The sequence below is a fragment of the Alexandromys fortis genome, unplaced genomic scaffold, assembly GCF_014885135.2.
Source record: "Alexandromys fortis isolate MF-2015 unplaced genomic scaffold, M_Fortis_MF-2015_v1.1 scaffold_213, whole genome shotgun sequence".
Lineage (NCBI taxonomy): Eukaryota > Metazoa > Chordata > Mammalia > Rodentia > Cricetidae > Alexandromys > Alexandromys fortis.
Window position 1 is genome coordinate 1,975,327 of NW_026068093.1, and position 11,178 is coordinate 1,986,504.

Here is an 11,178-nt window from a genome sequence, read left to right on the forward strand (position 1 = left end):
CCTTGTAAGTGTGTATTTATACAGTCGCAGGAGTCTCCCATTCCCTCAGGGAGCCCTTTCTTGAGTCTCGCCAAAAGCAGAGGCCCAAGACCATTCTCACTCTGAGACCTGATGTTAGCTGTTCCCTTTGAAGTGTTTTCAGGGCCCCTCCTCCGGGAGAGGTTTCTCCTACCAGCTTCCCCCTCCCAACCCAGAACCAAATGCCTCATTGCTGTGCGCATGGGGGTGATAAAGAATAGGCCTCCACCCCTTACTTTATACAGGATGCTTCTTTTAATGCAGCCAAAAAAATGATATTTGCTTTTCTCAAAACCATGACCATAAAGGATGCAGTGACCAATTCATTCTGCAAAAAAACACCTGGGCTCCTTCAGGGGCCAGGAGACACAAGAGACATCTAGCCCTTCAAGGAGCCAGAGACATGAACCCTCAGCCAAGCTCTGGGAGGCCTGCTGAGGGCAGGGCTTGGCCGTGCAAGAAAGGCTGGCAGAGGCGCAGGGAGGGGCGGGCAGCTTCAGCACGGCTCACAAGCTCCCTCAGGCAGGGGCGGCCCATTGCTGAGCCCGGTGGACTCTTTCAAAGGAGGGAAGGACATGTGCAGTTCAGAGGACCTGACAGTAGTCACCTCCTGCCTGCCTCGGGCCAGGAACCCCTGCGTGGGCCTCTCCAGGCGCTGAGAGGTCTCCGGAACATGCCTACCCTCTTCTAGCTCGGAGAGAACTGGAGAGGTGGTGGTGTAAATCTGCTTAAGTACTTAGCCATGGCCGCCAGTGTGTAAGCAAGGGAGTGACCAGGACGCTAGTGCCCCCTACAGTGCAGGTAGGGACAGTGCATGCCCAAGCCACTCCTGCTGCCTGGGAAGGCACTGACTTTTCCTCCCTAAGACCCTCTGTATCTTTTGGGGTTCTCTGCTGGGTCTGCACCCCCCTGCCTACACCCCTCCTTCAGGCTGGTGCCTAAGCTGGGGTTCATTGCCTATTCCGGCTGCCCAACTTCCTGCGGTCCTTATTCTGGCTGCGCTGAGGGTCCTCCATCTTATGTACTCGGAAACATTCCTTGAGGTTCTGGGAGCGGATCTTGGGGTTCAGGATCTCCTCTGTCATGGAACTGGGAAACCAGCCTCTCTCCTGGTCATGCAGGCGCTCGCCAAAGATCCACCCTGCAGAGGAGGCAGCAGAGTCAGGGTGAGACAAGGCCGGGCTTTCCTTACTAGGCTTCCCCTCTGTCTGGGAAGCAAAGATGGAGCCACAGGGCAGTGGCCGGGCACCCCACCTCAGCTCGGATTGCTCCTAGGAAACACATGGAATGTGAAAAACCAGGCGTCAGGCTCTCCCACGAGTGGCAGCCTATTTCTGAGGGTTCCGAGGCTGCCCCATACCAGGACAGGAGGAGACCTGGAGGGCCACCCCTAACAGAGGCATCCAGGGGGCCAGTGTAGGAGACAGCTGATCACTGGGCAGCGAGCTCACCCGCTCACTGGGCATATTTTCTCAGAATCTCACTTGGAGGGCCAAGTGGTTGCTGGCGGGGGATGAGGATAGCCGTTATAAACTTTGAGGATACCCTGAGTCTCCAAGTGCCCTCACATTTTCTCTGTTGCCTCTTTTCTCCTAGAAGTCTTTTGCCAGGCTTGTTGCTAAACAGCCTGTCCCTACCTGGGTCAGAGGTGTGCCTTCTGCTGGCCACCTTGGGAGGAGTGTGAGGCAGTGGATTATGCTGGGGAAAAGGCAGGGAGGGTCCTAGAACCCCCAGAGGGATACTGTGGAGATCACTTTGTTTCCTAATCATGGCCCAGGACAAAGGAGGAGATAGGAAGGGGTCTTTGTTCTCTTCAGGTATTTTGATGGCCTCTGTTGTAATGACATCCGGTTCTCACTCTGTGGCCAGGCCACTCATGAAATTTCAGGCATTTTTTTTCTGCCTCTGCCTCCCAAATGGTGGAATTACAGGTACATGCTCCTGGGATCTGGATCAAGAACATTTCATATACAAAAGTGGGGATTACTACATTGGTTACTTGGGGTTAAAATGGGCAGGGGCCACAAGAAAACTCTGTTTGGAGCTAATCCTGCCTGCCACCCACAGGGTGGGCAGGAACAGGGATTCATAGCCTGGTGGTCTCAGGCGACCCCAGAAGCTTGTGACCAAAGAGGTTGAGGTCAGGGTTAAGCTCCCTCCTAGGGGAGGGCTGAGGCCATAGGCAAGGCTGGGGAGAGACCGAGAAACACCTGCCAGGCCTGCTGGAAGGGAAGGAGCACGGCAGCTCACAGGATGGAAGAAAGTCTGGGGAAAGCCAAGGATGCTGGGCCCAGTGCTCAGGCAGGATGTCCTGGGTAGTGCCAGCATCAGCAAGGAAGCTGGGCTCTGCCTGCCCACCTGCCAACTGTGCCATCGGGTAATACACCCAAGCTATAGTCCTTCATCCCCTGCCAGGGTCTCCTGGGAGCCTCACCATCCTCTGTCTTCTCCAGGATGTTCAGGATGTCTGCCAGTTCCAACGTCAGCTCATCAGGCTGCTGGGCCACGTATGGGTGTACACACTGGACCTGGGGACAGTCTGCAGGATGGGAGAGTGTATGGTGTGTCCCCATCACAGGTTCCACCCTGCCCCACATCCAGACAAGCAAGGACGACAGGCAGTGACCCAGGGGACAACGCTGCTAGCAGCAGGTGGCTAAGTCCAGTCTTAAACAGGACCCGGGACAGCACATCAGTGAGAAAGGTCTGGGAGGGAGAACTCACATCCTAGGGAGGCCTCATTAGACTACCAGGAATTCTGGGGAGAGGGAGGAAAGGATTCGCTAGCTATAATGGGGTTCTCAGCCTAGAAGGCAGGAAGAACCTCTTGTTCTCAGGTGTGACCCAGTGATCAGCTTAGGGTGAGGACAGGCCAGCAGGCTGGGACAGTAACTTTCTTCACAAGCCAGGCTCATGCTCCCTTGGGTCTTCTATGAGTTTTAGACAACTGGAAAATCCAAAAGAACAATGGAGTTTGGGTCCAATATTCTGCCACCTGACTCTTAAGACTCAGGGACTTCCATTTCTTCCTTAACCATCTAATGCGAATGAAGCTGAGGCAGCCAGCATACACAGGCACTAAGCTTCCGGTTGGTACCAGGCAGTCAAGGAACCCTGGAGCTGAGGCCCAGTGAGTCTTAGCCAAAGCCCTTTCTAAGTCAGGGACTCACCCAGCAGCCGGGACGTGAAGGACACGAACTTGGTCCTCCTGTTAGGGGCCAGTGAGGTCATCCAGCGCTTCATCTCACTCCTGCATAGGAAGGGGACAGACAGTGCCCCAACTTTAGAGCCAACAAACTCCTCCCTATCGTGTGCACTTGGGCCCCCAGGTCGGCGACATTCTGAGTCTGGCTCCAGGACAGTCCGGTTAGCTGCACAGGGAACCCATACACATCCCTCCCAGGCTAGGGGTTTGAAGCCCGACAGTGTGAGGAGCCGCCATCTGCGAGGTCCTCAAGGCTAGCTCTCAAAGATGTGCTACAGTGAAGTCTCTCTGCTGTGGCAAAGCCAGGAGCGTTATCACCACTTCCTGTCAGTCAATCCTGTGACCTAGGGCCCAGGGTCTCAGCAGGGCAGGAAGCAATTCCTGGTGGGGTGTGGTTCGGGGCAGCTGAGCACAGAGGATGGCGATGAGGCCACCTGGGCAGGTCCAAGAGAAAGCTGGGGCTCCGTGGTCCACCAAGCAGTTCCTACTGTCTTATGTATCCCCCAAGGGCTTGGGACTGTAAAGCAGCTGCTCTGATCGCTCAGACAGAGAAAGTGAAGGACTGGAGGTCACACAGAGAGTGAACAAGAAGGGGAGGAGGGGGATAGTGGCTCACTGGCATATCAGCTGTAAGCATCCCGTTTGACAAGATGGACTTGCTCTTCTGGGCACAGGCAAAGCCAGGAACGTACAGCCATCCCCTGCCATCCAAACCCCAACAAAAAGAGCCTGCAAAAGCCCTTTATACAGGGTCTCCATGGGAAGGATGGGTGTTGAATACTGAGAGACAAGCCTCCTACAGAAGTGTGTGGAGGCCTGTTTTACCTGGGAAAGACTGACCTACGAGTCACTGGGTGTGGCTCATAGCACTGGATACTCACTGGGAGGATGCCTTCAACATGTAGGTGGCCTCCCGGTCATCTGCATTTTCCAGCAGTCGCAAGATGAACACATTAGCCAATGTTTGGCCCTGGTCCTCCAGTTCCTCTACTCGCAGCAGGCCCCTTGGGGCTGAGTCGAATACCTGGTACTTGTCTCTGGGGAGCAAAGGAGCCAGGGTGAAACGGTTGGTCTCAGAGAAACCTTCTGGCTGGCTGGAAGAGCCAGCATATAGCCCTAGCCATTCCTTACCACCCCCATCCAAAGAATCCCAGCGTGGCAGTCCCCTGCTCCCTAGAAGAGCTCCCATCCTGGGGTGTGGCAAGGCAGTGGCCACTTTATTGAGCTCAGTGTTAGATACAGTGCCGGCTTTCCACATTGGCAGGAAGGAAGCTGAGGTTCAGGGATGTTTCATTGTGGCCCAAAGCTGGGCAGGAGCAGAGCAGACCTTTGAAAACTTGACCCTAAAGACTGCTTCACCGCTGCCCCACTACCCTGTTCCGTGACCAAACCAAGGTTGGGTCCTCTCCAGTGCCCGTCAGGGGCAGGCTCACCCAGCCAGATCCACTGCCCCACTATGGGTCCTCTCCAGTGCCCGTCAGGGGCAAGCTCACCCAGGGATCTGCCGGCAGATCACCAGCAGGTCGTTGAAGAGGAAGAGGTAAATTTCTCTGAAGAGCTTCTTGGTCCGCAGGGTGCGGGAGGTCTTGGGGCCAGACATCTGCTGCAGCTCGCCCTGCTTCAGCAGCCACCGGGAGTGTGAGATGATGGGCACTGACTGGGAGGGAGGGGGTGTCAGGTGGCATCACCCTTGCACCCCCCCCAAGGGTCCTACAAACACCACAGCCAGAACAAAGCTTTGGGATCCAGTGTACAAGGGCCGCATGGGTCACTGTACTAGGCACCACTAGCCAGAGTCCTGGCAGCAAAAGAGCAGCAGGTGCAAATTAGCTTCTGAACACATGCATTCCTTGTGTGTGTATGTACATTTGTGCACGTGCTGCTGTGCATGTGTGCTGTGCTTCTTTGTGTATTATGCTGTCTGTGTACTTACATTTGAGCTCCTGTGCTCATGCCTGTGCTTTGGTGTGCGTCTGTGTGTACTTGTGCATGCATGCCTGTGTGTGTGTGTGTGAGACAGAGAGAGAGACAGAGACAGAGACAGAGAGACAGAGAGAGACACACACAGAGAGAGCATCATCCCACTAAGCTCAGCTTGCTTGATGTAGTCTAAGAGGTCAAGCTCACAGAGGAAAGGATGTATTGGTGCCCATGGGTTGAAGAGGTCACATCTGCAGACAGTTTTCTCAGGAATGGGAGCTGGGCACTCTGCAGTCATCCCAGCGAGTATAACCCTAAGAGGTATCAGAAGACCCTTCACATCCTCCATCTAGGCTCAGCTCCCAAACCTTGACCTCTGACCTCTGGGACCCTTTTATTTTTGCTCATGCTAGACAACTGTTGTCCTCCTGAGCTACACACATAGCCTTCCAAGGCCATCAGTAGGCACCATGTGTCAATATGCAAGTCACCAGAAACCTAGAGAAAGGAAGTAGCTTGTAAATCTCTTAGCACTGAGAATCCCTTGAACAGTCCCTATCTCCACACACTGACTGCTCAGGATTGCCTCTGTGGTAAAACTGTCAGATTTACACAGGCATGGTGTAGGAAGTCCTTCTGTATATGTGTTGCTCTTATTGGTTAATGAATAAAGAAGCTGTTTTAGCCAGTGGCTTAGCAGAATAGAGCTAGGCAGGGAATACTAAACTGAATGCTGAGAGAAAGACGGCAGAGTCAGGGAGCTGCCATGGAGCGGCCAGCCGGAACCTTGCTGGTAGTCCACGAGCCTCATGGTAAAATATAAAATAATGAAAATGGGTTAATTCTTGATGTAAGAGCTAGCTTAAGCTATTGGTCAAACAGTATTACAAATAATATAGTTTCTGTGTGTTCATTGCAGGACCAGTTGGGACAGAAACATCTGCCAACAAACTGGCACACCAACATGGCTGACTACATCCATGTAAAACCCGAGAAAGCTTGGAAAGGAATTCTAGACACACACACACAAAACAGAGTTTAGCTGCATCCCCCCACCCCCACTGGCTGGCAGCATGCCACAGCTTCCTTAAGAGAGGTCTTCCTGATTCAGCAGTAGCAGAAGAAAAAACATGCAGTTTCAAAATGGTGTTTTCCTGGTTTGCCAGCACAAATGACTCTGATTCTTTAGGGAGGTCCGGCTACAGAGCATTTAAATGGGGTTTGTAAACAGAGTGCTATAACTTCCTTAATGGCAACACAGACCTGCTGTGACCTAGCCCTGGATCTGGGGCAGAGAGAACGGCTCTCAGAGGCAATGAATGGACTTTCAACATGTTAGATGGGGCAGATCCAAAAGCTTAGTCCTAGTAATGTTGTTGGTATTTTTTTTTTTTTTGGTTTTTCGAGACAGGGTTTCTCTGTAGCTTTTGGTTCCTGTGGCGGAACTAGCTGTTGTAGACCAGACTGGCCTCGAACTCCCAGAGATCCGCCTGCCACTGCCTCCCGAGTGCTGGGATTAAAGGCGTGCACCACCACCGCCAGGCATGTTGTTAGTATTTTAAGAGGTACTCCTGGAGAGAAAAGGATTTCAGATACACAACAGGACAGATTCAGACATAAGAGACCTCTAAATGAGACACAGTTGTTTAAAAAATGTACATAGGCTTGGGAGAGAGAAGAAAAATAGTAAAGAGACAGTAAATGTAATATAAAAGAGTATAGGGCTGGAGAGATGGCTCAGCGGTTAAGAGCATTGCCTGCTCTTCCAAAGGTCCTGAGTTCAATTCCCAGCAACCACATGGTGGCTCACAACCATCTGTAATGAGGTCTGGTGCCCTCGTCTGGCCTTCAGGCATACATGTAGACAGAATACTGTATACATAATAAATAAATAAATATTTTAAAAATATAAAAGAGTATAGACAGCCATATATTAGAGGACTAAAGATAATAAACTTGTTGAAAAATTAATAGAGTAATAAAAACAAGCCACATAAAGATAGACTATACACAGAGAGTCTGGATTATGTATACTATTGTGTTTTCTTTGAATGTTTTGACTGCAGAGAGATATTTGATTCTGGGGGCTGTGAAGATAAGCCAATATAATGGTATCTTGACTTCAAAATTTGAGTCTAAGGATATGTTGCTATGGAAAAGAGGTTCTTCTTTTGTTTCCACAGAGGATGAGAACCTGTAGAATCCTCCCAGACTAATGTGCTTGATGGACCAAGACCCCCCCAAAAAGGTCACCATAAACACTTCCAAAATTACTTTGCCCAACAAAAAGTAGGAAGCAGTTTGGAGAGAACTACACCCATATCCCCAAATATTGTTTATAAACATTTCTTTACATTTAAAGGGGGATATGCTATAGAGATTTGCATTGGTATGTTTCTTGGTTTATTGATACAAATTTAAGGTCAATTTTTTATATGTATATTTCTGTTCTTGATTGAGGTATTGTATTTGTGCAGTTCATTTAAAAATGTAATGTATAGCCGGGCGGTGGTGGAGCACGCCTTTAATCCCAGCACTCGGGAGGCAGAGGCAGGCGGATCTTTGTGAGTTCGAGACCAGCCTGGCCTACAGAGCTAGTTCCAGGACAGGCTCCAAAGCCACAGAGAAACCCTGTCTCGAAAAACCAAAAAAAAAAAAAAATGTAATGTATAACTAAGAAACACAGGTTAATAGATAGTCATCTATAAGAGTCAAGCTTATAGTCATGTTAGTTAGGTTTTCTAGATGTACAGAGTTGTATTTCATATGGATAGGCATTCTTCAAACCTTTCAAAGACTATAGAATATGGCACTTAAAATATTTTAAGAACTTAGGACTTTTCATAACAATGAGACACATCTCCTGGCAGCATCATTCTACTACTTCAAGAGGAAGATAGTCATAGAAGAGGCTCCTTATGGAGTTGGTTAGCCATTTGGGCAAGAAAATGCTCTTGCCTGGACTGTTTGATGTTATGCTGTGTGAACTGGACTTGTAGAATCCACAAAAATGACTGCTGAAGCTGCTTAAAGAAGGTGAGATAGTCCAAAGTTCCTGCTTCATGAAAGAGTCTGCCAGACATTCTGCAGAACACAGAAGAAAGTGACTGACAAACTGCAAATATAGGCAGAAATGTCTTTGGAATTTCCTGCTTCATGGAAGAGACACTCTGGGCCTATAGGATGAAGATGGATACCCCAACAGTACAGAAGAACTTTGGGTGACTGTTCAGGCAGCAAGATGTCACTGTTATTTCTAGAGTTTTGGAAGTTGCTTACAATGCATTTCCTCTTTACTTAGGTAATATTATATCCTTCTGATGTCTTTGATGTAGTCAAAGAATGCTTATAATTATAGTTTTCCTTAGTTATAATAAAAGATAAAGTAGATATAAATATTGTAACTGTAATTCTTGCTTGATACCTGTTTTTTTTATATGTAATCTTGCTATGTTAAAGTTAAAACCTTCCTTTTTTATTTAAACAGAAAGGGGAAATGGTGTGAGAAGTCCTTCTGTATTTGTGTTGCTTTTATTGGCTAATGAGTAATGAAGCTGTTTCAGCCAGTGGCTTAGCAGAAATAGAGCTAGGTAGGGAAAACTAAAGTGAATGCTGGGAGAAAGAAGGCAGAGTCAGAGAGCCACCATGGAGCCATCAGAGGAGAAAGAAGTGAGCCACCAGCCAGAACCTTGCTGGTAGGCTATGAGCCTCATGGTAAAATATAAAATAATGGAAATGGGTTAATTCTTGATATAAGAGCTAGCTAGCAATATGCTTAAGCCATTGGTCAAACTGTATTGAAAATAATATATTTTCTGTGTGTTTATTGTGGGGCTGGGTGGGACAGAAACCTCTGCCAACACAGGCAGGCAGCTGTGCCCTGCCCTCCACCATAGCTCTCAGAGGATAAACATGGGCAGATAGTACATGATGATTGGCTCCCACCACTAGGGAGGGTGGTGGAGTGCAGCCTGGACCACCTATGCTTCAGAGTAGGGTGTGACCATCATGGCTGGACACAGACTGACCCAGATCTTGCAGACTTACCTTGATCTTGAACTCCATCTTCTTCTGGATGCTAATCATCTGTTCGGTGCGGCTCATCTTCCGGACACCCTCATTGCATGCCTTTACCACCTGGGACAGGGAGGACACGTCAGGTCAGCCTGCCAAGTATTTCCAGCTACCATGGGTGACTGCTACGTCCAGGAGCTGACACTGACTGATCAGCCTCATAGGTTCCAGTTCTTTCTTCAGCACAGTCCGGAACCAAGTGGGATACCCTGTGGGGTCTGGAGGATGACTAGAAAGCCAACATTCCAGACCAAGAGGAAGTAGCCTTTCTTCTCGGCTGGACTGGAAAAGGAAAGGCTCCTCCAGGCTGACCTCTCACCCACTGGGGATGCACAGGCTCTCTACCTCCCTGGAAGACAGTCAGGAAACAATAATGCTGCCATTCCCTAGACTTCTGGGCCTCCATCTCCAGAAACAGAGCCTTAAATGGCTCACGGGGTCTAGGGCAGAGCCTGACCTGCTGCAGGTGCTTGGTCAGTAATTGTGAATAACTGCAGAGCCCAAACAAGCAACTACAAGGATGTTCCTTGTAGTGTTGCTTAGAAGAGAAAATCCGTCAATTTAAATTGTCCATGAAATAGCAATGACCGAAGCACAATATATCTGTGTACCTGAGGGCTCTGAAATCATTAACATGTTCTCAACTGAAGAGCAAAGGCTGTACTTTAGACACAGCATCTCTCTTTTTTTTAAAATATTTATTTATTATGTATACAATATTAGGTTTGTGTGTATGTCTGCAGGCCAGAAGAGGGCACCAGACCTTATTACAGATGGTTGTGAGCCACCATGTGGTTGCTGGGAATTGAACTCAGGACCTTTGGAAGAGCAGGCAGTACTCTTAACCACTGAGCCATCTCTCCAGCCCCACAGCATCTCTTTGTAAAGAGCATGGTGGCAGTGTGTCTGTGCATGCTTGTGTGTGTGTGTGTGTGTGTGTGATGTATCTGTATGGATGTATACACGCATGCTTGTGTGTGTGTGTGCGTGTGTGCGTGTGTGTGTGATATATCTGTATGGATGTATACGTGCATGCTTGTGTGTGTATGATGTATCTGTATGGATGTATACGTGTATGCTTGTATGTGCATGTGTGTGTGTGTGTGATGTAACTGTATGGATGTCTATGTACATGCAGGCATCTGCTCAGGAGTGCTGGCCAAAGCACTGTTGGCAGGGAGTATGGGCAGTCAGACATCTTTGCTATCTTTATTTTGCTTACGCTCATTTCCTGAAAGACCTCATATGGATATGACCTCACTGATATGAGCCAAGTATCCAGGACAGCACTTGAAGGGCACCCAAAGCTAGAGAAAGCAGCGGATGCCCACACAACCCATCCCTACCAAGGAATCTTCTCCAAGGACCAGGGATGGGGTGATGCTCTTGAGCAGAGCTCTGGGTCAGGGTCTACACCAGTATATATGCTGGATCCTGGAGGATGGTTTGACACAATGGACCGTGGCAGGCATGGGGATTACATGTTCTATGTTGGTAAAGAGTGCCAGGCAAGTGCCTCCATAGCCACCCTGTGATGTGGGAGTGTCATATATCAATCTGTTGATTTCATTGGTTAAGTAATAAACCAACTGCTTGGCCTCATAGCTTAGAACATAGGTGGGTGGAATAAACAGAATAGGATGCTGGGCGGAAGAGGAAGTGAGGTCAGACTCTGCTCTGCTCCCGGAGAGCAGAGATGCCATGCTCAGCCCTCCCAGGTACACGCACTAGCTCTGCACTCTGAGGCAGACGCATGAAGCTCAGATCCACGATGGATGGAGGCTAGAATCTTCCCGGTAAGCGCACCTTGGGGTGCTTACACGCATTACTAGAAATGGGCTAGTCCAGGTGCGAGAATTAGCCTGTAAGGGCTAGAGTTCATGGGCCAAGCAGTTAAATGAATACAGTTTGTGTGTTGTTCTTTCGGGCATAAGCTAGCCAAGCGGCCGGGGTGTTGGGGA

The 11,178-nt window shown here is 49.3% G+C and overlaps 1 protein-coding gene across 2 annotated transcripts in view; it reads right to left on the bottom strand.

Moving 5' to 3' along the window:
- Nucleotides 1-260: 260 nt before the first annotated feature.
- Nucleotides 261-11,178, bottom strand: part of Ngef (neuronal guanine nucleotide exchange factor) — a 99,248-nt gene continuing 88,330 nt past the window's right edge. For both annotated transcript variants that reach the window (XM_050123154.1, XM_050123155.1), the window contains 6 exons: nucleotides 9,191-9,280; nucleotides 4,717-4,880; nucleotides 4,105-4,260; nucleotides 3,189-3,268; nucleotides 2,453-2,557; nucleotides 261-1,159 (listed from right to left, as the gene is read on the bottom strand). In XM_050123154.1, coding sequence (XP_049979111.1) covers nucleotides 969-1,159; nucleotides 2,453-2,557; nucleotides 3,189-3,268; nucleotides 4,105-4,260; nucleotides 4,717-4,880; nucleotides 9,191-9,280 — 786 coding nt within the window. In that variant the 3' untranslated portion in view covers nucleotides 261-968. The remainder of the gene's footprint in view (nucleotides 1,160-2,452; nucleotides 2,558-3,188; nucleotides 3,269-4,104; nucleotides 4,261-4,716; nucleotides 4,881-9,190; nucleotides 9,281-11,178) is intronic.